At 42.6% G+C, this 26,581-nt stretch overlaps 1 protein-coding gene across 1 annotated transcript in view; it reads right to left on the bottom strand.

Annotated features, from left to right (window-relative positions):
* Positions 1-26,581, bottom strand: part of LOC141105853 (alpha-2-macroglobulin-like) — a 368,197-nt gene that overhangs the window by 179,892 nt on the left and 161,724 nt on the right. Inside the window, exons 13-16 of the mRNA XM_073595997.1 lie at positions 18,897-19,042; positions 16,392-16,544; positions 10,120-10,248; positions 1,465-1,576 (exon numbers count right to left, since the gene is read on the bottom strand). Of these exons, the coding sequence (XP_073452098.1) occupies positions 1,465-1,576; positions 10,120-10,248; positions 16,392-16,544; positions 18,897-19,042 (540 nt within the window). The remainder of the gene's footprint in view (positions 1-1,464; positions 1,577-10,119; positions 10,249-16,391; positions 16,545-18,896; positions 19,043-26,581) is intronic.

Below are 26,581 nucleotides of genomic sequence, written 5' to 3'. Positions count from 1 at the left end.
ATTTATATGTATATCGTTTTCAGCTCCTTCCAAATAGGAGGCCGAATCGGCTAAAGTTCTGGCTTTTGTCTGAACGCCTCAACATCCAAAGTTAGGTCGGAACCGTTGACTCATTCCTAACCAGGAGTGAATAAAGAAAATACTGTCTAAGTCGCTCTGATCAAGACTACTCTCTCCTTGTCTCCAAGGGACACTTGGGGCCAATCACCAGCACTGTTTCATGAGAGGAAGAGGCATTAGTCACATGCTCTCCATACCCAGAAGCACATTTTCTTCTGTGCTCTTGACAGCAGAGTAGAGTGGTGGGGAATGAAGAAAAAGGAAATGAACTGTGCACACTGGGCTTGATTTACTTCACAATCAGTAAAAGTGAACCTGTGATCACATTCAACATCCAATCCCTCAGAGAGGAATTTAGAAAAGGAAGCTTCTTCACATAATTGGATGCTTGATAATTTTGGCTTAACAGAATATGCAAACCACATCCAAGTAGCATCCAAGCTGAAGTACATAATTGCACTGAAAGTCGGATCAAAATCTGATTGCAGCACTGTGAACCTAGCCTTAGTACTAAACAATTTGTGGTAGTTCAATTAATCTGTATAAAGCCTGGAGGTGATCTAATCTAGTAATATCTACATAAAACTGAAATACATATGTACATGACCACTGTACATTCCCTGTGTGCAGATGAAGGTACCATGTGTCTGGTAGAGCTGAAAAACAACTGGAAGAGACCCAATTAAAAATCGCATAAGAGAAATTATTTGAATAATATACATTGTCATAGTTTATCCTTATTTAAACAATTGAAGTAGAACTATAGGCAAACTTTTTGTTTGTTTTGGATAGAGTGGAGAGAAATTAGACGACCTGTCAAGTTTTTGTTGCTGTCTGTGTCCTCGTTAGGAAGATTTAACCCTCTCTATTTGTCCTGTTTACCGTTATCACAGAGAGAGAAAGTGAAAGAAAATCCAGAATTTCGGGTTATCACCAGAAGAATATAAGGGATATCTTCCAACGGGGACACTAGTTTTGGTGACCCTGCTGACAAGCAGGGATTCCTTCAGTTTGGAGAGATTTCCTCTCACTTCCTGTTTTGGCTGTGAGACCGGAAGTGAAAGAAAATCTCCCCAATCGGACACAGTTGGCAAAAAATTGGCATATAGCCTCCCCTCACTCTACACAAAATGAAAACAAGTTTTGCCCTTAGTTCTACTATAACAGGGGACTCCAAAGTTTTTAAAGCAATGGCCAGTTTTCTGTCCTTCAGACTTTAGGTGGCCCAGTGGCCGTAAACAATTGGTATTAGGGGGGTGTTAGTTGGTTCCAGTGGGAGGAAAAGTGCCCCATCGTTGGTGTCAGTGGAAGGAATTATGCCTCAAGGGTCGGATAAAAGCAAGCAAAGGGCTGCAGTTTGGAGAACACTGTACTATAATGTAGCATGAACATACATGGAAGTACCTTTGTGATGACTTTTTTTCTTCATGGTTGAAGATCGAGCGCTGACTCCGTTGTCAACACATTTCACTGGTTTCTTGATGAGAGTGTTGGTTATTATCTTTATATTGCATGTCTGTGTAGTAAAAGTCAATTATTATACACCTCTCTATCATATATAGTTATCATATCATCATAGTTATTACCGTATATATAACTCTGAGAGACTAAATAATCAGTCATTATGTTCTAGTGGGCCATTTGATATTCTTAATAACTTTTACATTTTATTAGCAAAAGATTAATAATCGATTTACCTATGCACACACTTTGGCAAGCTTTTTTTGAGGTACTAGATATAGGTTATGGTACTTGCTCACTCTTTTCAAAAGGAATGACCATTGCAATAATGTAAGAACTATTACCTCCTGGCATCCCCTTAGCTTACACTCTTATGGATTATGACCACAGAGGCCGAATACCCACTGCAGTGAAAATTACTAATGAACCTGGCCAAACAAAGCGGTAGAGCTTTAAAAAGTCTTATTTTTAATCCTTATCCTTTTTAATCCTTATGCTTATAGCATTAGTAACTAGGAAGTTATATTTACTTGTGTTAGTTTTTGGTTTCTGGGCCTAGGCAAATGATGTCATACATCCCAGGAGTCCTCAGGAGGAGAGGTGGTTTTTCTCAGCTAAGCACACCCTCCTGTCTACATGCCTGAGCTAAAGGCAGATGGGTTCCAGGAAGTAAACACTACATGAATCATCTGCCCTTACTCAAGATGTCCATGGCCAGAAATGCTAGAAGGTGTTTTTCAAAGTAACTTCTCAGCAAAATAAAGCATAAAGTTCTGCCTTTACTGCAATACAAGTTCTGCCTTTGTCTCAATACAAGTTCCTTGCACCCAGACTGAGTGTGAATTATTACTGCTGCACCCACCCACATGCTAAAATGCAGTGTACTTCTGCTTTAAAGATGCAGTAACTTGCTTAATTCTTCTTTTTAGGGGCTTTTCATGGCCACCTTTACTAAAAAAAACAAAGTTCTGGCAAATTGCATTGGTTTCCCTAACAGGGGTTCTTCCAAGATTCATCTAGCACAAAATTAAATGTATATTAGCCACCTTGTTTGCACTTGCAGCACTGCCGCTCTGGCCTCACACTTCATGCCCTTTGTCTGTCTGCTTCAGACACAGTCTTTAAGCTAAATTTTCATGGGCATATCAGCATCAATGACCTCTGCACATATAAGGGTTCTGAGAGAAGGATAATGTTCACAAAATGTTACAGTAGACTTCCTTCAGAAGTTGCTGGTTATTCGTTGCTTGGCTCTACTACTTGTTGGGTTTGGGTTCAATAAATGTAGAGAAGAAGATTCCCGGCCATGAAAATTATTTTCTGTAGCAACATGGGGTGAAAATGAAGGTTTGGTTGGTCAAATTTTGAAATCAATGGTGGCACCATCGAATTACAAAATACAAAAACTTTTTGATTTTTGAAAGAAAATTCATTCAGAATTTCGACCCATGTATGGCCTGAAGTGATTAGCATGAGAAAACAGAGAAGTCACAACATCTGGAAAATAATTCATCATTGGAGGCTCAATTATTCTGCCATAACAAGTTCATTTTAACCAGGGAGACTCGGATAATTGGATAGTTTTACTGTACAGTAGGGATGAGCTTCGAGTTCGAGTCGAACTCATGTTCGACTCGAACATTGGCTGTTCGCAAGTTCACCGAACAGCGAACAATTTGGGGTGTTCGCGGCAAATTCGAATGCCGCAGAACACCCTTTAAAAGTCTATGGGAGAAATCAAAAGTGCTAATTTTAAAGGCTAATATGCAAGTTATTGTCATAAAAAGTGTTTGGGGACCTGGGTCCTGCCCCAGGGGACATGGATCAATGCAAAAAAAAGTTTTAAAAACGGCCGTTTTTTCAGGAGCAGTGATTTTAATAATACTTAAAGTCAATCAATAAAAGTGTAATATCCCTTTTAATTTCGTACCTGGGGGGTGTCTATAGTGTGCCTGTAAAGGGGCGCATGTTTCCTGTGTTTAGAACAGTCTGACAGCAAAATGACATTTTGAAGGAAAAAACTCATTTAAAACTACCCGCGGCTATTGCATTGCCGACAATACACATAGAAGTTCATTGATAAAAACGGCATGGGAATTCCCCAAAGGGGAACCCCGAACCAAAATAAAAAAAAAAAAATGACGTGGGGGTCCCCCTAAATTCCATACCAGGCCCTTCAGGTCTGGTATGGATATTAAGGGGAACCCCGGCCAAAATTTAAAAAAAAAAATGATGTGGGGTTCCCCCTAAATTCCATACCAGACCCTTCAGGTCTGGTATGGATTTTAAGGGGAACCCCGCGCCAAAAAAAAAAAAAAAAAACGGCGTGGGGTCCCCCCAAAAATCCATACCAGACCCTTATCCGAGCACGCAACCTGGCAGGCCGCAGGAAAAGGGGGGGACGAGAGTGCGGCCCCCCCTCCCTCCTGAACCGTACCAGGCCACATGCCCTCAACATTGGGAGGGTGCTTTGGGGTAACCCCCAAAACACCTTGTCCCCATGTTGATGAGGACAAGGGCCTCATCCCCACAACCCTGGCCAGTGGTTGTGGGGGTCTGCGGGCGGGGGGCTTATCGGAATCTGGAAGCCCCCTTTAACAAGGTGACCCCCAGATCCCGGCCCCCCCCCTGTGTGAAATGGTAAGGGGGTACCCTACCATTTCACAAAAAAAGTGTCAAAAATGTTAAAAATGACAAGAGACAGTTTTTGACAATTCCTTTATTTAAATGCTTCTTCTTTCTTCTATCTTCCTTCATCTTCTGGTTCTTCTGGCTCTTCTGGTTCTTCTGGTTCTTCCTCCGGCGTTCTCGTCCAGCATCTCCTCCGCGGCGTCTTCTGTCTTCTTCTCCTCGGGCCGCTCCGCACCCATGGCATGGGGGGGAGGCTCCCGCTCTTCTCTTCTTCTCTTCTTCTTTTCTTCTTTTCTTCTCTTCTTCTCTTCTTCTTCATTTTCTTCTCTGGGCCGCTCCGCAATCCATGCTGGCATGGAGGGAGGCTCCCGCTGTGTGACGGCGCTCCTCGTCTGACAGTTCTTAAATAACGGGGGGGGCGGGACCACCCGGTGACCCCGCCCCCCTCTGACGCACGGTGACTTGACGGGACTTCCCTGTGGCATTCCCCGTGACGTCACAGGGAAGTCCCGTCAAGTCACCGTGCGTCAGAGGGGGCGGGGTCACCGGGTGGCCCCGCCCCCCGTTATTTAAGAACTGTCAGACGAGGAGCGCCGTCACACAGCGGGAGCCTCCCTCCATGCCAGCATGGATTGCGGAGCGGCCCGGAGAAGAAAATGAAGAAGAAGAGAAGAAGAGAAGAAAAGAAGAAAAGAAGAAAAGAAGAAGAGAAGAAGAGAAGAGCGGGAGCCTCCCCCCCATGCCATGGGTGCGGAGCGGCCCAAGGAGAAGAAGACAGAAGACGCCGCGGAGGAGATGCTGGACGAGAACGCCGGAGGAAGAACCAGAAGAACCAGAAGAGCCAGAAGAACCAGAAGATGAAGGAAGATAGAAGAAAGAAGAAGCATTTAAATAAAGGAATTGTCAAAAACTGTCTCTTGTCATTTTTAACATTTTTGACACTTTTTTCGTGAAATGGTAGGGGTACTTATGTACCCCCTTACCATTTCACACAGGGGGGGGGCGGGATCTGGGGGTCACCTTGTTAAAGGGGGCTTCCAGATTCCGATAAGCCCCCCGCCCGCAGACCCCCACAACCACCGGCCAGGGTTGTGGGGATGAGGCCCTTGTCCTCATCAACATGGGGACAAGGTGTTTTGGGGGGCTACCCCAAAGCACCCTCCCAATGTTGAGGGCATGTGGCCTGGTACGGTTCAGGAGGGGGGGGGGCGCACTCTCGTCCCCCCCTCTTTTCCTGCGGCCTGCCAGGTTGCGTGCTCGGATAAGGGTCTGGTATGGATTTTTGGGGGGACCCCACGCCGTTTTTTTTTTTTTTTTTTGGCGCGGGGTTCCCCTTAAAATCCATACCAGACCTGAAGGGTCTGGTATGGAATTTAGGGGGAACCCCACGTCATTTTTTTTTTTAAATTTTGGCCGGGGTTCCCCTTAATATCCATACCAGACCTGAAGGGCCTGGTATGGAATTTAGGGGGACCCCCACGTCATTTTTTTTTTTAAATTTTGGTTCGGGGTTCCCCTTTGGGGAATTCCCATGCCGTTTTTATCAATGAACTTCTATGTGTATTGTCGGCAATGCAATAGCCGCGGGTAGTTTTAAATGAGTTTTTTCCTTCAAAATGTCATTTTGCTGTCAGACTGTTCTAAACACAGGAAACATGCGCCCCTTTACAGGCACACTATAGACACCCCCCAGGTACGAAATTTAAAGGGATATTACACTTTTATTGTTTGACTTTAAGCATTATTAAAATCACTGCTCCTGAAAAAACGGCCGTTTTTAAAACTTTTTTTTGCATTGATCCATGTCCCCTGGGGCAGGACCCAGGTCCCCAAACACTTTTTATGACAATAACTTGCATATAAGCCTTGAAAATTAGCACTTTTGATTATTCATGTTCGTGTCCCATAGACTTTAACGGTGTTCGCATGTTCGAACGAACTTTTTTCCTGTTCGCATGTTCTGGTGCGAACCGAACAGGGGGGTGTTCGGCTCATCCCTACTGTACAGTGGCCTTCAACTCCATTCACACCTAAATAAGTGAGGCAGCTTCCATAATAAAAGAAGGGATGCAGGTGAAAAAAAATAGAATGTCTAGTTACATTAAAGTATCTCTAAACTCCAAACCAAAAATGTAATATATTGCATCTTACAAGCCCTTAAACGTGGTGCCTCCATTTGTTTTCTTTTTTAAAACTATTTTCATATGATGATCTTGAGAATAACACACTTCCTATACCTTCATGTCTACACTTATTTTCCATTGCAGGGGTGTACAGTGCCTTGAAAAAGTATTCCTACCCCTTGAAATTTTCCACATTGTGTCATGTTACAACTAAAAACATTAATGTATTTTATTGGGATTTTATGTGAAAGACCAACACAAAGTGACACATAATTGTGAAGTGGAAGGAAAATGATAAATGGTTTTCAAATTTTTTTACAAATAAATATGTGAAAAGTGTGGCGTGTATTTGTATTCAGCCCCCCTGAGTCAATACTTTGTAGAACCACCTTTCACTGCAATTACAGCTGCAAGTCTTTTTGGGGAAGTCTCTACCAGCTTTGCACATCTAGAGAGTGACATTTTTGCCCATTCTTCTTTGCAAAATAGCTCAAGCTCTGTCAGATTGGATGGAGAGCGTCTGTGAACAGCAGTTTTCAAGTCTTGCCACAGATTCTCAATTGGATTTAGGTCTGGACTTTGACTGGGCCATTCTAACACATGAATATGCTTTGATCTAAACCATTCCATTGTAGTTCTGGCTTTTTCTTTAGGGTCATTGTCCTGCTGTAAGGTGAACCTCTGCCCCAGTCTCAAGTCTTTTGCAGACTCTAACAGGTTTTCTTCTAAGATTGCTCTATTTGGCTCCATCCCATCAACTCTGACCAGCTACCCTGTTCCGGCTGAAGAAAAGCATCCCCACAATATGATGCTGCCACCGCCATGTTTCACGGTGGATATGGTGTGTTCAGGGTGATGTGCAGTGTTCATTTTCTACCACAAATAGCGTTTTGCTTTTAGGCCAAAAAGTTCAATTTTTGTCTCATCTGACCAAAGCACCTTCTTCCACATGATTGCTGTGTCCACCTCATGGCTTCTCACAAACTGCAAATGGGACTTCTTATGGTTTTCCTTCAACAATGGCTTTCTTCTTGCCAGTCTTCCATAAAGGCCAGTTTTGTGGAGTGCACGAGTAATAGTTGTCCTGTGGACAGATTCTCCCACCTGAGATGTGGATCTCTGCAGCTCCTCCAGAGTTACCATGGGCCTCTTGGCTGCTTCTCTGATTAATGCTCTCCTTGCCTGGCCTGTCAGTTTAGGTGGATGGCCATGTCTTGGTAGGTATGCAGTTGTGCCACATTGTTTCCATTTTCGGATGATGGATTGAACAGTGCTCCATGAGATGTTCAAAGCTTGGGATATTTTTTAACCCTGCTTTAAACCTTTCCACAACTTTATCCCTGAACCTGTCTGGTGTGTTTGTTGGTCTTCGTGATGCTGTTTGTTCACTAAGGTTCTCTAACAAACCTTTGAGGACTTCACAGAACAGCTGTATTTATACTGAGATTAAATTACACACAGGTGGACTCTATTTACTAATTAGTTGACTTCTGAAGGCAATTGGTTCCACTGGATTTTAGTTAGGGGTATCAGAGTAAAGGGGTCTGAATACAAATGCACACCACACTTTTCAGATATTTATTTGTAAAAAAATGTGAAAACCATTTATCATTTTCCTTTCACTTCACAATTATGTGCCACTTTGTGTTGGTCTATCATATAAAATCCCAATAAATTACATTAACGTTTTTGGTTGTAACATGACAAAATGTGGAAAATATCAAGGGGCATGAATACTTTTTCAAGGCACTGTAATTATAGGGGTTGTATGGGTTGCAATTGTGACCCGGCCCCATGCTTCAGGGGACCACTGCGGCTCCCCTGTCAGATTTCTTTGCTCCTGGATAGGAGGAATAGTGCAGAAGAGCGGCTTATAGAAGAACCGATGTCCTCCATTATCTTCCTGGCCCCTGCAGCTGCTGAATGCTTGCGGGAGGGAGAGAAGGAGAAGTGGGCATTCAACGGCTGCTGGAGCCAGGAGGATAATAGAGGGCATTGATTCTTCTATAGGCACCTCTGCTGCACCAACCCCTCCTATCCACCCTGGTGCCTGGGTCATTGGTCTGCCTCTCAGCTCTGCCCCCCCTGGCTCCAGCTCCCTCTCCTCCAGGCTGCTCTTGCTGGGAAAGTCTTGCTTCCTGGCCAAGTGTACAAATGCATTCTCTGCCCCCCTCCTGTCACATTGCCCCCCCTGCTGTCATACTGCCCCCCTCCTGTCACACTGCCCACCCTGCTCTCATACTGCCCTCCTCTTCTGTCACACTGCCCCCTCTCCTGTCACAATGCCTCCCTCTTGTCACACTGCCCCTCCTTCTTTCACACTGCCCCCCTGCCCCTCCTGCTATCACACTGCCCCCTCCTGTCACACTGCCCCTCCTCCTGTCACACTGCCCCCCTCCTGTCACACTGCCCCCCCTCCTGTCACACTGCCCCCCTGTCATACTGCTCCCCCCTCCTGTCATACTGCCCCCCTCCTGCAATACTACTACCCCCTCCTGTCAAACACCCCCACTGTCATACGGCCCCCCTCCTGTCAGTGGGTGGGGGCCCTTCATAGTTTCTTGCACCAGGGCCCAGAAGGTTCTAGTTACGCCTCTGCTCCACTGTATAGTTATCACAGAGGCTGAACTTCAAACATGTCTGCCTTTGTTCATCGCCATTACATGGTAGTTGACATGATTAGTAGTCTACACAAGAAAGATAAGGGTGTTTTTACTATCATTTAAGCTCACAGGAAACAAAACTGACATGGCATTTCTGCCAGGATCAACACGTGTTTTCTATACTTGCTGAAAATGTTCTTGGCCTGAAAACAAAAAAAAATGTAGTCACCACATCCAAGACATGGTAAGCTACAATGCATTAAAACACACAAACAAAAAAGACATATGTGGAAGGATCATATCATAAAAAATGCTAATTCAGCCATGTATTGATGGGTCATCAACCTAGAAAAAAAAATTGCATAAAGGAAAAAAGTAAAATATGAGATGGGTCTTTCAAGAGGAAGTAAAGTCTTCCTTTTTAATTGTAAGGCTTACCTGTAGGTACTGTGAATATCTCCTAAACTTGCACAGTTTAGGAGATATTCACTATATATGCCGACATCATCAGCGCATGCGCTCTGAAGAAACATCTGCCCGTGCTACTTCTTCAGGGCCCTGTGCAGTGACTGGCGGGAGAGCTGTCATTGCAGCTTCGGCCAATCAGAGCGCCGGAGTCCACAAACCTGGAAGAAACACCAGGGAAGATGTTGGCTGTCTCATCGGTGTGCGGGTGCCGCTGCGGGGGCTCTGTTCTAAGGTAAGTATTTCATAATGAGCTAGTATGTGATGCATACTAGCTCATTATGCCTTTGTCTTACAGTTTTGTTTTTTGTTTTTATAGGGTTTACAGCAACTATCAGGGATGACAAGTCAGTATAAGAATAGTAAATTACACCATGTTTATAAAAAATACATTTTTTATTACAAAAAAATCATTTAAAATGTAAGTAACCAAAGGGGTAATAACCCCAAGCATAATGATGATATTATGCTTGGGGTTATTACCCTTATGGTTACTTACATTTTAAATACATGTTTTGTAATAAAAAATATGTATTTTTTATAAACTTGGTGTTATGTACTATTCTTATACTGATAGAACATCCGTGAAAGACCCATCCCATTTTTTGCTTATTTCTTTATGCAATATATTAAAACATTTTTGTTTTTGGTTGTACACAGGCTTTAAATAAAATAATGTGTGTGAAAGAATTTACATTGTATAAATGCATATAGATATTTATTCTGTTGTTACATTTTAATAAAGAGAATTGCAGTGTGTGTATCAATAGCCATACCTCAAACATAGATGCAGAAGTCAGTGTATATCTATCCACAAGTTCTATCTGATTTTCTGGGCACTCAGGATGTGCAAAATCCAATATAATATTTCGATTTCTGGATTCTGCACGTGATAGACTTTCTACCTGTGACAACAAAATACACTTTACATATTCATTCATATTCACTCCCAAGGGAAAAGTAAATAAATACTTATAGAAAAGTAGTCACAAAGGCCGTGCGCTCTATACACATTTTTTACCATAATGCATTCTATGCATTAAAGGAGATGTCCAGCCTGAGCTCGTTTGGATGTACTTCTCCTATGGGTCACAGGAGTGCAATCTGCACTCCTGTGACCCGTTTTCAGCAGAGAGCGGGCAAACCCTTATCTCCCCCCCCCACCCCAAACACTTAGAGGAGGAGCCAGGAACACCAGTGGGGGACCCCGGAAGAGGAGGTTCAGGGGTGCTCAATATATATATATTTTGGGACCTGCATTATTGCAGGATTTTTACACTAACCTATTATTGGTCATCATGTTTTTACATTTGAAATCATATGTATGCTAATTTCACACAATTTTTTCAAGTTTTAATTTCATTAATTGCTTTGGGTAAAGGACCCTTATGGTCTCTATCAAATTTGTTGATACTCTACAATAGTAAGTACATCATTTACTCTTAATGTCTTCACTGGATCTTCATGTAATATTTTATATTTTTTTGTTTACCTATATTTTTGTCTATGTGCCATACTTAGTTTTTTATTTGATGTGTTATTTTATTCTTTTTGATGTGCCATCTTTAATGTGCTACAGTGCCTTGAAAAAGTATTCATACCCCTTGAAATTTTCCACATGTTGTCATGTTACAACCAAAAATGTAAATGTATTTATTGGGATTTTATGTGACAGACCAACACAAAGTGGCACATAATTGTGAAGTGGAAGGAAAATGATAAATGGTTTTTAAATTTTTTTACAAATAAATATGTGAAAAGTGTGGCGTGCATTTGTATTCAGCCCCCCCTAAGTCAATACTTTGTAGAACCACGTTTCACTGCAATTACAACTACACGTCTTTTGGGGATGTCTCTACCAGCTTTGCACATCTAGAGAGTGACATTTTTCCCCATTCTTTTTTGCAAAATATCTCAAGCTCTGTTAGATTGGATGGAGAGCATCTGTGAACAGCAATTTTCAAGTCTTGCAACAGATTCTCAATTGGATTTAGGTCTGGACTTTGACTGGGCCATTCTAACACATGAATATGCTTTGATCTAAACCATTCCATTGTAGCTCTGGTTGTATTTTTAGGGTCATTATCCAGCTGGAAGGTGAACCTATGTCCTAGTCTCAAGTCTTTTACAGACACTAACAGGTTTTCTTCTAAGATTGCACTGTATTTGGCTCCATCCATCTTCCCATCAACTCTGACCAGCTTCCCTGTCCCTGCTGAAGAAAAGCGTCCCCACAACATGATGCTGTCACCACCATGTTTCAAGGTGTGTTCAGGGTAATGTGCAGTGTTAGTTTCCTGCCACACTCAGAGTTTTGCTTTTAGGCCCAAAAGTTCAATTTTGGTCTCATCTAAGCAGAGCCTCTTCTTCCACGTTTGCTGTGTCCCCCACATGGCTTCTTTCAAACTGAAAACGGGACTTCTTATGGCTTTCTTCTTGCATTCTTCTAGCCACTCTTCCATAAAGGCCAGATTTGTGGAGTGCACGACTAATAGTTGTCCTGTGGACAGATTCTCCCACCTAATCTGTGGATCTCTGCAACTCCTCCAGAGCTACCATGGACCTCTTGGCTGCTTTTCTGATTAATGCTCTCCTTGCCCGGCCTGTCAGTTTAGGTGGACGCCCATGTCCTGGTAGGTTTGCAGTTGTGCCTTACACTTTCCATTTTCAGGTGATGAACTGAACAGTGCCTAGTGAGATGTTCAAAGCTTGGGATATTTTTTTATAACCTAACCCTGCATTAAACTTCTCCACAACTTTATCCCTGACCTGTCTGGTGTGTTCCTTGGCCTTCATGATGCCGTTTGTTCACTAAGGTCCTCTAACAAATCTCTGAGGACTTCACAGAAAATCTGTATTTATACTGAGATTAAATGACACACAGATTGACTCTGTTTACTAATTAGGTGTTTTCTGAAGGCAATTGGCTCCACTAGATTTTAGTTAGGGGTATCAGAGTAAAGGGGGCTGAATACAAATGCACACCACACTTTTCAGATATTTATTTGTAAAACATTTTGAAAACAATTTATCATTTTCCTTCCACTTCAGAATTATGTGCCACTTTGTGTTGGTCTATCAGATAAAATCCCAATAAAATACATTAACGTTTTTGGTTGTATCATGACAAAATGTGGAAAATTTCAAGAGCACTAGGGGGGGGGCAAAAAGGCGGAGGATCCACTTTTGGGTGGAATTACGCTTTAAGTTTTCTATCTCATTTGCCAGTATCAGCTTTTATTATTTAGTTCAGTAATTTTTGTTTAACTCCCCTGTGCTTTTAGAACAATCATATGGAGACCAGGTTTTGTTTTGAGCTGTCACCATGGCGCTGTTGTGACACTCCCACCAGCTCCAGCTCCTTACTTATACCACTGATTGCCTGATAAAGGAGCATGCATGCTCTGAATGCACGCACCGCCCGCTCACCCTTGGACCTGGATGTGACGTCAGCGGCTACTCTCGAGTGTACCCGATCTTCCAGGAAGCACTGAGAGCCACCAGCGTGGCCAGGATCAGTGGCTGCCCACTCATACACGTCCAACCCCAGAGTGGATGAACTTTCATTCTGCTATATTAATATTATCATTATACAGGATTTGTATAGCGCCAACAGTTTGCGCTGATGAACCTGTTACACAGTGAGTTGCTTTCTTTACATTGCAATAAATGTATGTACTGCTGCTCTTAGATGGCGCTCTTTCTTCTTTCCTCGTGTCCCTGCAGAGTCCCTTCTAGCTCTTGTTAGAGCAAGCAGCCATCTAGCATCAGAATCCACACCTCCGGAGACTATCACTTTATTTTGTGGACTACATTATTTATACAGACTTTATCCACTGGCTTTGCCCTGTTTATTGCCCATTCAATTAGGCTTCCAGTACGCCAATATTTGTTTGCCTTTATTCATACAGAACAGGAAGAGAGTAGAAACCTCTCCTATGGGGTCACAGAGAACACGGTGCAGAGATTCTGGTATCTGAACAAAGTTCTACAAAGTTAGAAAGCTGCTCAAGATTCTGATTAATTAAAGAGGCATTAAACCCCAAAATTAAGCTTTAATATATTGTAGCTTACAAATATTTAAATGTGGTGGCTGCTTTAGTTACTTTTCTGCTTTTTTCCTTTATTTTCACCTGGTGATCTGGCCAGTAAGACACTTCCAGGCTTAGGCTGTTTCACCCTGCACGTAGGAGCAACAGAAGCACCTTTGGACAGCAGCATTGTCATTCTGGGGAGAGGGCAGTGTTAGGAGACACTAGCAGATTTAGAAGAACTTGACTAATAAATTAAAGTTGAACTCCAGCTAACATGTTTTAATCAGTTTCAGCAACAGTTTTTTCCCTTTTTGGATAAAGGTTTTACATAAATAAATAAAAAAAGCTGACCATTGTAAGCACCCCATCAGTGTTAAATGGTTTAACTCAACCCTCTGTCATTTTTTGCGGGACAGCTTGTTCTGTTAGTAAGTTCAAAAATAATTGACTTACTGGCCAGATCACCAGGTGAAAATAAAAGAAAAAACGCTGCAATATAATACATTTTTGTATTTGGGTTTAACAACTTCAATACTGGACACTTTCATCCTCTTCTTGCCCAGGCAAATTTTTCAGCGCTGTCACACTTTGAATGACAATTGCAAGGTCATCCAACACTGTACCCATGTGACATTTTGACATATGACAGATAGAGCTTTCTTTTGGTGGTATTAACTCACCACTGGGTTTTCTTATTTTTTGCTAAGCTATCAAAAAAAGACCAAAACGTTTGAAAAAAAAAAAGTTTTTTTTTTTTTTTTTTAGTTTCCGTTATAAAATTTTAAAAATAAGTAATTTTTTTCCTTCACTGATGTGCGCTGTTGAGGCTGCACTGATGGGCACTGATGAGGCCGCACTGATAGGGGGCATTGGTGGGGCTGCACTGATATATTGGGCTCTGATGTTTAGTGCCCTGATTATGAGAGTAAATGTGTGCTGTCAAAGGATTGTCGGTTATCGGCTTTCCTTTCCTCACACAGTGACAGTGCTGAGGAAAGGAAATACTGTTAACGAGAATTTGTTTACATGGGATCGGCTGTGATTGGACACAGCTAATCACATGGTAAAGGGCCACTGTGATTGGCACTTTACCGTGATCAGCTGTGTCCAAAGGGCACAGCGATCACAGGACGCGCCGAATGCTGCGTTCCCAGGGAGCGTGGGGGGGGGGGGGGGGCATGGCTCTGGGAGGATGTCCATGGACGCCCTCCCAGAACGTGAGAGCCATGTTGTAGCTGTCTTGTGGCTATAGTGCGGTTATTAAGTAATTAATACTGCTTGGGCGTGATTTCTTTCTGCTGCTTCATTTCTCTGTTATTTTCATGAGTGAAATCTGACAGCTTTTCCTGACTCCAAGACATAATTAATAATTGGGATTAGAGCTCCAGCACACAGCCTGTGACTGACAGTCACAGCTGTGCATGTTCTTGTGTACTGTGAGAAGGTAAGGGATGTCTATCTTTAGCCGAGCCTCCAATCAGGGCTCAGAGCTCTCCTCACTGAGCTCTGCAGTGTGAGACTTCAGATCTTCACTACGTGCTTTTCAGAACTGAGAGATGCTGTGTAAAATGTGAGCATTTTGGAACGCTGGAGGGAAGAGAAGGCTGCATATAAACAGGCACAACTTATAAAGAAGGATTTGTTTCATCTCTGTGTATCACCTAATGCTAGTCACTTCACTGCGTATATACACTGCTCAAAATAATTAAAGGAACTTTTTTTAATTAGAGTATAGCATCAATCAATTAAACTCCTGGGATATTAATCTGATCAGTTAAGTAGTGGAGGGGGTTGTTAATCAGATTCAACTGCTTTGGTATTGGAAAGAATGAGATGACCTCCAAAACGGGAATGGTTTTACAGGTGGAGGCTACTGACATTTTTTTTCCCTACTCAACTTTTCTGACTGTTTTTCATTATTTTTTTCATTTGGCTAGGGTCAGTATCACTACTGGTAGCATGAGGCGATACCTGTGGTATCCCAGCACAGTCTCAAGAGCATGGAGGAGATTCCAGGTGACAGGCAGTTACTCTAGGAGAGCTGGCCAGGGCTGTAGAAGGTCCTTAACCCATCAGCTGGACTGATATCTGCTCCTTTGTGCAAGGAAGAACAGGATGAGCACTGCCAGAGCCCTACAAAATGATCTCCAGCAGGCCACTGGTGTGAATGTCTCTGACCAAACAATCAGAAACAAACTTCATGAGGCTGGCCTGAGGGCCCGATGTCCTCTAGTGGGCCCTGTGCTCACTGCCTGGCACCGTGGAGCTCAATTGGCATTTGCATTGAACACCAGAATTAGCAGGTCCACCACTGGTGCCCTGTGCTTTTCACAGATGAGAGCAGGTGGAGAACGTTATGCTGCCTGTAACATCATTCAGCATGACCGGTTTGGTGGTGGGTCACTGATGGTCTGGGGAGGCATAAATATTGAGGGATGCACAGACCTCTACAGGCTAGACAATGGCACCCTGACTGCCATTAGGTATCGGGATGAAATCCTTGGACCCATTGTCAGACTCTACACTGGTGCAGTGGGTCCTGGGTTCCTCCTGGTGCACGACAATGCCCGGCCTCATGTGGCGAGAGTATGCAGCCAGTTCCTGGAGGATGAAGGAGTTGATACCATTGAATGACCCCCACGCTCGCCTGACCTAAATCCAATACAGCACCTCTGGTACATTATGTTTTGGTCCATCTGACACCAACAGGTTGCGTACCATTTTGAGTTGCTGCAATGAAATTTCATCAAAATGGACTAGCCTGCTGCATTGTTTTTTCACCTTGATTTCCGGGGTGTCTTTGAATTCAGCCCTCTGTAGGTTGATCATTTTCATTTCCATCAAACGACATGGCATCCTTTCATTCCTAACACATTAGCCAGTTCATATCAGTATAGATATCCAGCATAATATTTATCCCCATTGAGATCTGATGTGTTTTCAAAGTGTTCCTTAAATTTTTTTGAGCAGTGTATAAGGGTTTTCAATCACTTAAAACTGAAATTGTAACTTACAACATGAGAAGCGAATGAGTAATCATAAGGAAATTGAAGATGGTATCCTTTATCCACAGAGCGCACGCTACACAATGACCCCGAGTCTGATAAGACCTCCAGATTCACCTTTCCCCCAGGAAGGATTTCTTCTTTAGAGAACTTGAGCTGTACCTGAATGAAAAGTTACAGAAGTGAAGTTTAAATCTTTGAACTGCTCTCTTCAAGGTGTATATTAGCAGTACTGCACCAGAATAAAACCTGCCTTTTGAATAAGTCTAATGCTCTGTACACACGGTCGGATTTTCCGATGGAAAATGTCCGATCGGAGCGTGTTGTCGGAAATTCCGACCGTGTGTGGGCTCCATCGGACATTTTCCATCGGATTTTCCGACACACAAAGTTGGAGAGCAGGAGATAAAATTTTCCGACAACAAAATCCGTTGTCGGAAATTCCGATCGTGTGCACACAAATCCGACGGACAAAGTGCCAGGCATGCTCAGAATAAATAAAGAGATGAAAGCTATTGGCCACTGCCCCGTTTATAGTCCCGACGTACGTGTTTTACGTCACCGCGTTCAGAACGATCGGATTTTCCAACAACTTTGTGTGACCGTGTGTATGCAAGACAAGTTTGAGCCAACATCCGTCGGAAAAAATCCTAGGATTTTGTTGCCGGAATGTCCGAACAAAGTCCGACCGTGTGTACGGGGCATAAGACCCCCCCCATACACCCTATACTAACTTTTGTTGTCTGATTTCCTTTAGCTTTACCAAAACCATATAGTGCAAGGGCCTGCCAAATTGAAAGTGTTTAGGTTTGACCCCATATTATATTTTTTTGGTAAATCTGAAGGAAAAAATCTACAGAAAATTGGATAGTGTGTATCCAGCTTTAGTGTGCTCCTGTTTGAAGTAAAAAATGGTGGCAACTCAAGTTTATCACTAACTTGCAAAATTTCTGATTATCAATAACCAAACCTATAGGGAGGGCTATAGTTAAAATGGATAGGAGACTCACTATATGACTCCATGGGGGAGATTTACTAAAACTGGTGCACACAGAAGTTTGCTTCGTTTGTAACCAATTTGTAACCAATCAGCTTCTAGGTTTCATTGTCAAAGCTTAAATGAATTAGCTGAAGTTAGAAGCAGATTGGTTACTATGCACAGCTGCACAAGATTCTGTAAGAACCCCTTTTAGTAAATCCCCTCCAAAGTTGGTGGGATGCCACCAACCAACTGGGCAGTAATGAATGAGGTGGGTAGTAAAAACTGTTGTCATACTTTGGTGACTATGCCTGATCCCAAATTCTGTCACTCTAAGGCAGGGGTGTAAAACTCAATTTCATCGCCGGCCGCTTCATTATTATAGTTGCCCCCAGAGGGTTGGTTGTATCTGTAAGACTATATAAATGTATCTACTCTACTAATAATTGCCTCTGGATTTGAATTTTAACTGGTTTTTGTAATACCTTAAGTATAAGGCTTGGAAAGATCAATTTGTAAAGGGCTAGAAAATTGGCTAAAAGACAGAATTTAGAGATTAGTGGTTAATGACTCGTACTCTGAATGGTCTAAGGTTATCAGTGGTGTACCCCAAGGATCAGTTTTGGGACCCTTATTTTTTACCTTTATAAATGATATAGGGTCTGGGATTAAAAGTAACATTTCTGTCTTTGCAGATGACACCAAGCTATGCAGTGGAATAACGTCCTTACAGGATGTCTCCAATTTACAAGCCGACCTCTATGCACTGTCTAATTGGGCAACTAAGTGGCAAATGAGGTTTGATGTTGATAAATGTAAAGTTTTGCACTATGCATGCATCAAACATACTAGGGGGAGTACAACTGGGGGAATCAATGGCGGTGAAGGATCTGGGGGTTTTGGTAGATCATAAGCTCAATAATAGCATGCAATGTCAAGCTGCGGTTTCCAAAGCGAGCAAAGTCCTTTCTTGTATTAAGAGAGGTATGGACTCCAGAGAGAGAGATATTATTTTGCCCCTGAACAAATCATTAGTAAGAACTCATCTGGAATATGCAGTTCAGTTTTGGGCACCAGTTCTCAAAAAGGATATCAGGTAATGGAGAAAGTGCAGAGAAGGGCAACCAAACTGATTAAGAGGCATGGAGGAGTTCAGCTATGGGGAAAGATTAGAGGAACTGAACCTATTCCCTCTTCAGAAGAGGAGATTAAGGGGGGATATGATCAACATGTACAAATACATAAGTGGTCCATATCGTTAACTTAGTGTTGATGTATTCACTTTAAGGTCATCATCACAGAGGACAAGGGGACACTCTTTACGTCTAGAGTCAAAAAAGATTTAATCTCCAAATACAGAAAGGTTTCTTCACAGCAACCTTATTCTCACTTGGAACCACATGTGGACTGGTATTGTTGATAATAAAATAATACATTTGCTGTAATGAATGCTAATTTTGTGTTCCATAAGTTACCTGATATGGTACATAGTTTTGTATTTATGCTTTATAAATAAACTGGAGTATTACACTCACCTTATGCTTAAAACATGGTGAGACTCTGAACGTGCTGTGAGCAGAAAGAGTTTCCCCTTTTGGCAATGTAGTGTACACAAGAACATAGAAGACTGGGGACACATCGCCATCTATATGAATCTTTATTGGGAAAGACCCATGGGGTGCTAGATAAAAAATAAATTGTACATTAGACAGAAAAATGGTGGTATACAAATAACAGTCTTACATATAGAACGCCTCAGTGCAGATAATAACTATACCCAGGGATTTTTTTCAGCGAAAATACGGGGGAACGTAGTTCTGGCACCTCCATGCTGGCTGCTGGGGGATCTTATGTAGATTAGGGGTGAATTTAAGGTTTGGACTGAAAACAGGTTTAGGTTTGGCTGTTTAGGTGTTTGGACGAAAGCTCAAAGGTTTGGTGGGAGCTGAACGCCATATATAGTAATGGTATTACTACTGCTATTATACATGACAGCTTTCCACTGTCAATGGTTGGCAAGGACACCGGTGAATCCAGGCACCGCCAAGGCCTTAACAACCAGTGATGTCACAAGCCTCATTCACTTACATGGCTGGGAATCTTGATGGCATGATTGACAGTGGATTTACAGTAAAGAACTTATGCTGGGGTTCTTATTTTTTCACAGAAGGTCTTGTCAAATGTTTGGGTGTCTATTTCTAGGTTACAGCTTTTTTTGTGAAAGAGTAGGGGTATTATGTACCCCATACTCATTCACACGGAGGCTAGTACCTGGTGACCCCCTGTATGTTACAGGGGCTTCCATATTCCAATAAGCCCCCTGCCCACAGACCCCAACAGGCAAGGGTTGTGGGGAGGATACCCCTGTCCTCATCCAAAGGGTCTGGTATGCATTTTAGGGGAACTCTACACATTTTTCTTTTATGCTTGCTGTAGCATGTGCCACAGCAAAAAATTTAATTTACAAAAAAAAAGAAACCGTTAAATTGCTGGTAAATAACATTCGTTGTCAGCTTTAAAAAAATAAAAAGCACACACACCGCTCCAAACGTCCCCCAAAATACTTATCAGACCCATTGTCTTTGTGGTGTTTTTTTTTTTCTTAAACATAGAAGCTGTCAATAACAGCTTTCCAAGTCATTTTCCAGCAACTTTTTTTCTTTGTAAATCTCAATGCTAAAAAAATGACTGCACCCAGCTGCAATTAATTTTTTTAAATATATTTTTGCATTGTCCCAGGGCAGTGCCCACTCCAATGCTATATTTTGACACCCTTCTTGCTTATTAGCCAAAAAATGACCTACAAAGCAGGGCAGTTCAGCTCATTAGTGTAGATTATACAATAGGAAGCCATTGGTTCCATCTGCTTAACATTTTCTTAAGCACATTTCTGGGTGTGATTGAGATACGAAAAAGGACCTGTGTTGTCCTAGCCTTAAATCCCAAGCCTCAGTATTTATTAATGTAATGAATCAGGCTGCATATACTGTAATAAATATATTATTCAGATTTTTTAATATGAAAAGCCTTTCATGACTAAGCCTATTTTTGAAATTTGGTGTTTACAATTTAAAATCCGTATTTTTGCTAGAAAATTACTTAGAGCCCCCAAACATTATATATATATATATTTTTTAGCAGAGAATCTAGTGAATAAAATGGAGATTGTTACAATATTTTATATCACACGGTATTTGTGCAGCGGTGTTTTAAACGTTTGTGTGGTTGTATGGGAGTATAAGGGGGGAAGATATGTGTTATGGTATGATATAGGAGATTTTGAGTTTGCACAAGTGGGGAAAGCACTTAGGCGGAATAGAGGAATTAAGGGGAAAATGTTACTGTATTTTAGGCACAAAAGAATGAGGGATAAGTTTAAGGAATATCCTGAGGGGAGAAAGGGAACATGGACAGGAGAATGATGGGTACCAAAGATGGTAGAGGTAAATCCCCAGATCTAATAAAGCAAGTTAAGATTTGCTCATGGAATGTGCGGGGGGGTAAAGGATAGGCCTAAAAAACAGGCAATTTTCTCTATGGTTGGTACAGGGGAATTTAAAATAATCTGCCTGCAGGAGACACACCTGGTGAAAAGTACAATCAATGGCATAGGAATTATCAGGTGCAGTATCATTCCACCTATTCCTCCTATTCAAGAGGTGTGAGGATATTGATAAATTCGGGTTTGGTTTTCTCCTGTAGTCAGAGTAGATGAGAGTGGATGGTATATTTTTCTTTTTTGTGTAATTGAAAACAGAGTATGTGTATTGGGCAATGTTTACATTCCTCCTCCATTTAGTACGGAAATTTTGGGTGATTTAACTAAATTTATAGCAGATATCCCAGGGGTGCCGGTTATAGTGGCAGGAGACTTTAATATGACTATGAATAACTGTATAGATAGGTTTCCACCGAGAACTACTAATAATGGGGCACCTAGTGGCCCGCTCCTCCAATATTGTGAGGAGATAGGGTTGGTGGATGTCTGGAGGAAGTGGCATCCGGGAGTGAAACAATATTCGTGTCACTCTAGGACACATGCTACTTTGTCCAAAATTGACCTTGTGTTGGGCAATGAGGAAGCATTGAATGTATTGGAGGAGTTTATGAGCCAAGAGGGATTTCGGACCACTCACCAGTAGTTTTTTTAATAAAAACTGGGATGAGCCATAGTAGAGGCGACTGGAAAGTAAATCCCTTTTGGCTCTAAATTATTGAAGATGCTGGGGCTATCACAGCTAGCTTGGTGGAATGTATAAATTTAAACTCAGGATCTGCCCCATTGGGGATAATATGGGACTCCCTGAAGGCTTTTCTTCGGGGTGTGCTAATACAGAAAATCTCCTATGCTAAGAAACAATCACAGGTTAAAGAAATCAAAGCAAAAGAGAGGGTGAGAAGAAAAATGCGGTATGTGGAGGTCACGCCCCTTGCTAGTTATGAAAAGTGGTTAGAGAGTCAAGATGATTACAGGAAATTAGTTTTGGAGAAAGTGGAAAGGAAAAAATATTTCAGACACATTTTTTGGGGGGAAGGAGAGCAAGTTAGGAAAACTCTGTCCCTGATAGTTAAGGCAAATTGCCCCTAAGCCACTGTACCAGCAATTGAGGATAAGGATGGGAAAATTAAAATTAAAATTACCCCAGAAATAGTAAAAGAATTTAAAAATTATTTTTAAAACCTGTATAGTACACCACAAATAAATATAGAAGGGGAAAAGTGGAATTTTTTTGGGAAATTGAAAATAAAAGAGGATAGGGAAGAATTGGACGCCCCGTTGACGGTGGAAGAGTTGCAAAGGGTAGTAGCAGATATGGCAAATCAGAAAGCACCGGGTCCTGATGGCTTACCCATAGAAATATTTAAGAAGTATGGGAAAGTATTACTCCCTAAACTCATGGAGGTGTTCAATGGGGCTGCGGAGGAAAGCTATTACAGAAGCCACAATAATTGTTTTACTAAAAAAGAGGGGAAAAACCCGCTTGACGTGACCTCATATAGGCCTATATCACTTTTATGCTCGGACGTGAAGATCTTGGCAAAAGCCTTGGCAACAAGGTTGAATAGAATAATTTCCAAAGTAATGCATTCAGACCAAACCGGTTTTATACCGGATAGATCTACAAGCACGAATATAAGGCGAGTGTACCTAAACATGCAACTGCCAATAGAGAACAGCGGTAGTAGAGCCGCCCTTTCATTAGACGTGGCTAAAGCTTTTGATTGTCTTGAGTGGCACTATATGTGGAAGGTATTGGCCAAATTTCAATTTGGCCCTAACTTTGTCCATAGGCTAAGTCTATTATATGATAGCCCAAGGGATAAGGTTAGGGTTAACAGGGAGTGCTCAGAATGGTTTCAGTTGAGGAGGGGAATGAGACAGGGGTGTCCATTGTTGCCCCTGCTCTTTGCCCTGGCAATGGAGCCATTGGCTATTGCTTTGAGATCTGCCCAAGAGGTACAGGGTTTTAAAAGAAGGAGGGGGGAGGAGAAAGTTGCTATGTATGCTGATGACATCTTGCTGTTTCTGGGGGATACGCAGACTTCTCTGAAGGTAGCTATGGGGCTAGTCAAGGAATTTGGTTATTTCTCTGGGCTGACAATTAATTGGGAAAAATCTGTACTTTTACCAATAGACCCCCTCATAGATTCACTTCCGCAACAAGTATCCCAAATTAGAGTAGTAAGTCAAATGAGATATTTGGGTATTAATGTAACAAGAGACCCAGGGCAGTATATAACAGGAAATGTGGTTTCACTTATGAAGAAATTAAAACAGAAAAGCCGGGTGTGTGGCTGTCTCCCTCTCTCGGTCGCCGGGCGTTGCAACTTAATTAAGATGGTATGGTTGCCACAAATTTTATATGTAGTACATAACTCTCCAGTGTGGATTCCTAAACACTGGTTTAAAAAAATGGACAGTGTGTTTAGAGAGTTAATTTGGAAAAACGGGGTGGCAAAGATCCGTTTGCAGGCGTTGCGGCGGCCGAGGGAGGTGGGGGACATGGCACTGCCGGAGCTAAGGTGCTATTTCCTTGTGACTCAAATGTAGTATATGGGAGGTAGCAATAGGCCAGGAGAAAGGGGAGCAGGTTGTAACTTACTGCTGAATGATACCAGCCATGACACGATAGTAGAGACGGTTCAGGCAGACTCCTTTGGTTCCAATTGTCCTACCACTCAGCTAATGGTTAAAAGTTGGGAGTCCGTCAAGAACGTGTTAGGCTATGTTGGCTTCTCTGAGTTTTCCCATTATGGGATAATAAAAACCTAAAAGAACTTAAAGTAATGGGGAAAATAGAGGAATGGGAATGGGTATTCACTTCCTGGCACAGCTGTATAAGGCAGGTAGGTTAAAGTCATTCCAGGAGATAGCGGAAGAGTATGCGGTTCCCAACTGATCATTTTATAGGTACCTGCAAATCAGGCATGCCCTAGATGCAGAATTTAGTGGGAAGGAGCCACAGTGGTGTGAAATGCCCTCTCTTAGGAAAATGGTCAATGCTAGTACTTCTAAAGGATTAATTTCTGATATGTACGAGAGTTTAAACATAGCGGTTCAGGAAGGATTGGTGGAACCTAAAAATAGGATTAAATGGGAGGGGGATGTTGGGCCAATATCGGACAAACAATGGAAATATGTTTTGGCATCGGGGCCCAGGATCTCCCTCTCTCCCTCACAGATTATCTCTCATTTGTATTTGATACACAGGTCATATTACACACCCTTGAAGCTGTATATGTTTGGAAAAAAAGCCTGATGCTGTATGTCAAAGGTGTGGGGATGGGAGGGGTGACTTGGTACACATGTTCTGGCGATGTCCCAGGTTTTACAGGTATTGGAAGGGTATGATTGATAAAATAAATTCTGTGTTTGGGACATCGCTGGGTATGGAGGCCAGGACCTGTCTTATGGGCCTGATGGAGGAAAATGGTATATTAAGAGACACACAGACTGCAATAATTAGATGTTTGTTTCAAGGTAAAAAACTTATTGGACGGAACTGGCAGGCAAAAGATCCCCCGACGGTAGTAGAATGGTTGAAAGAAGTAAAGGAGGTGATTGGAAAGGAGAAGTACACTTACAAAAAGAGGGGTAATTATAATAAATTTGAAAAAATATGGAGTTCATGGTTGGTATCAGAATACGTTAGTTAAAGGAAGTTGGTTAGGATGGAAGATGTAGTGCGAAGAAAGGTTGGTGTGTGTGGGTTGGAAGGGGAGTTGTGTGAGGATGGGAGGGGGGGGGGTAGGGGAAGGGGGGGGGTTAAAAAGGGGTAAAAATTTGGATATTTATATTTATTGGTGTTTTTGTCATTTGTATAAATTGCGCAAATACAATGATTTGATGGATAATGGTATTTTATTAATGAATTTTGCTAATAAAAAGTATTAAAAGTAAAAAAAGTTCACCTTACAGATTTTCTGCAAAGGTGAACTTACACTTTAAGTGTGGCATCAAAGTTTAAAATACACTATACTAGCATCATGCTGGAGAGCCGGACCACTGCTCTCACAAACAGTGCAGAAATACTAAAAATGAAGATACCCTAATAGCACCAAGCACACTTACACACCTGGCTGGGTGGGGAATGTTTATTGAAGATTCAGTTTCTGTATTTACACCCCAATGGCTCAAGGTGCAAAGACACCAGGAATGACACATCAATTGGTTAAAGTGGTATTAAAGCTTCATTTTTTTGATAACAAACATGTCATACTTACCAGCTCTGTGCAGTGGTTTTGTACAAAGCAGCTCAGATCCACTTCTTTTCAGGTCCCCCACTGGCGCTCCTGGCCCCTCCCCCTTGAGCAATGCCCCCAGAGAAAGCCACTTGCCCTGGGGGCACTGCTGCATGCTCGCTCCCAAACCCCTGCTCTATGCGTCCATAAGACGCCCCCCCCCCCCCCCCCCCAAAATCTCTCCTCATTGGCTCACTGGCTGTGAAGGTAAGGATGCATTCTATGCATGAAAGTAAAAAACATTTAGCCTTAAGAATCACTTTAAGTAGTAGCAATAAGGTAAACAAAGAGGAAATTTACTGTAATAAATAAACAGTAGGAGAAATGTACTGCAATGGTTAACCACTTGAGGTACCATGTTGTTCTGGGAGGTGGTACCTTAAAGGCGCACAGCAGTACAATCTGTGACCACTGTATCACAGTAGTAAACAATGGTGCCATGAATGACTGCACTTGTTTAATAGTAGTAATGTGATAGCTGTGATTTGTCACAGCGATCACATGGTACCAGGGCCAATCACAGCGACTCTGTATCCATATCTGTTAGCCTCTGTGTCTGGTGGATATAGCGGGCACAGATTGCACTGCTGTGTGCCCTTAAGTTACCACCTCCCAGAGCAACACGGTACCTTAAGTGGTTAACCATTGCAGTACATTTCTCCTACTGTTTATTCATTACATTAAATTTCTAATTCTTGGGGCGTGGCCTGGACGGCAATGGGATAGGACGCAAGTGATCAGTGCTCCGCTCGTGGTAGATCCTGTATTCGGCATTCTGTGATCCCAAAACGCACTTTGTGCCCCACATTTGAGACACTAAAGCCCGCTGCACCGGCCGTGTCATGTCCCCGCCGAAACGGAGCATCGCAACCTCGTCGTCCCTGGAAAGGTATCGGAGAACGGAGTGGGACGGCGAGGGGCAAGATGGCGCCTCCTCCACAGCACACTCCACTCCTCACACAGAGCATGAAGTAGCTGACACAGCGCGGGTCCTGGAGGCGATCTCCCTCTGCCAGTCTACCCTCACGACCAAGCTGGAGGAGGTGAAAGTGGACATCTCCTTGATAAGGCAAGACATGACAAAGCTCCGGGAAAGAGTCACTGAAACAGAGACCAGAATTAGCTGGGCAGAGGACACCCTATACCCCCTGCAACATTCCCAGGAAGATCTGAAACGCCAAATTCAACAACTGGCGCAGAAACATGACGACCTGGAAAACCGTGCCCGCAGATCCAACTTACGATTTATCGGCCTACCGGAGGGCTCAGAAGGCACTGGCCCGGCTACTTTTCTTGAAAAACTTCTTATATCCACTTATGGCAGAGAGGACTTCTCCACCACATTTGTGGTGGAGCGCGCGCACTGCATGCCTGCCCGCCGCCCACCTGAAGGAGCTCCTCCACGCACCTTTATTGCGAAGTTACTAAACTTCAGGGATCGGGATGCGGTCCTCCGTATGCGAGAATTAAAGGTAAC

This window comes from Aquarana catesbeiana, linkage group LG08, assembly GCF_042186555.1.
Source record: "Aquarana catesbeiana isolate 2022-GZ linkage group LG08, ASM4218655v1, whole genome shotgun sequence".
NCBI classification, from domain to species: Eukaryota; Metazoa; Chordata; class Amphibia; order Anura; family Ranidae; genus Aquarana; species Aquarana catesbeiana.
Note: the sequence above shows the minus strand (reverse complement) of the source record. Positions and strands in the feature narration are given on the sequence as shown.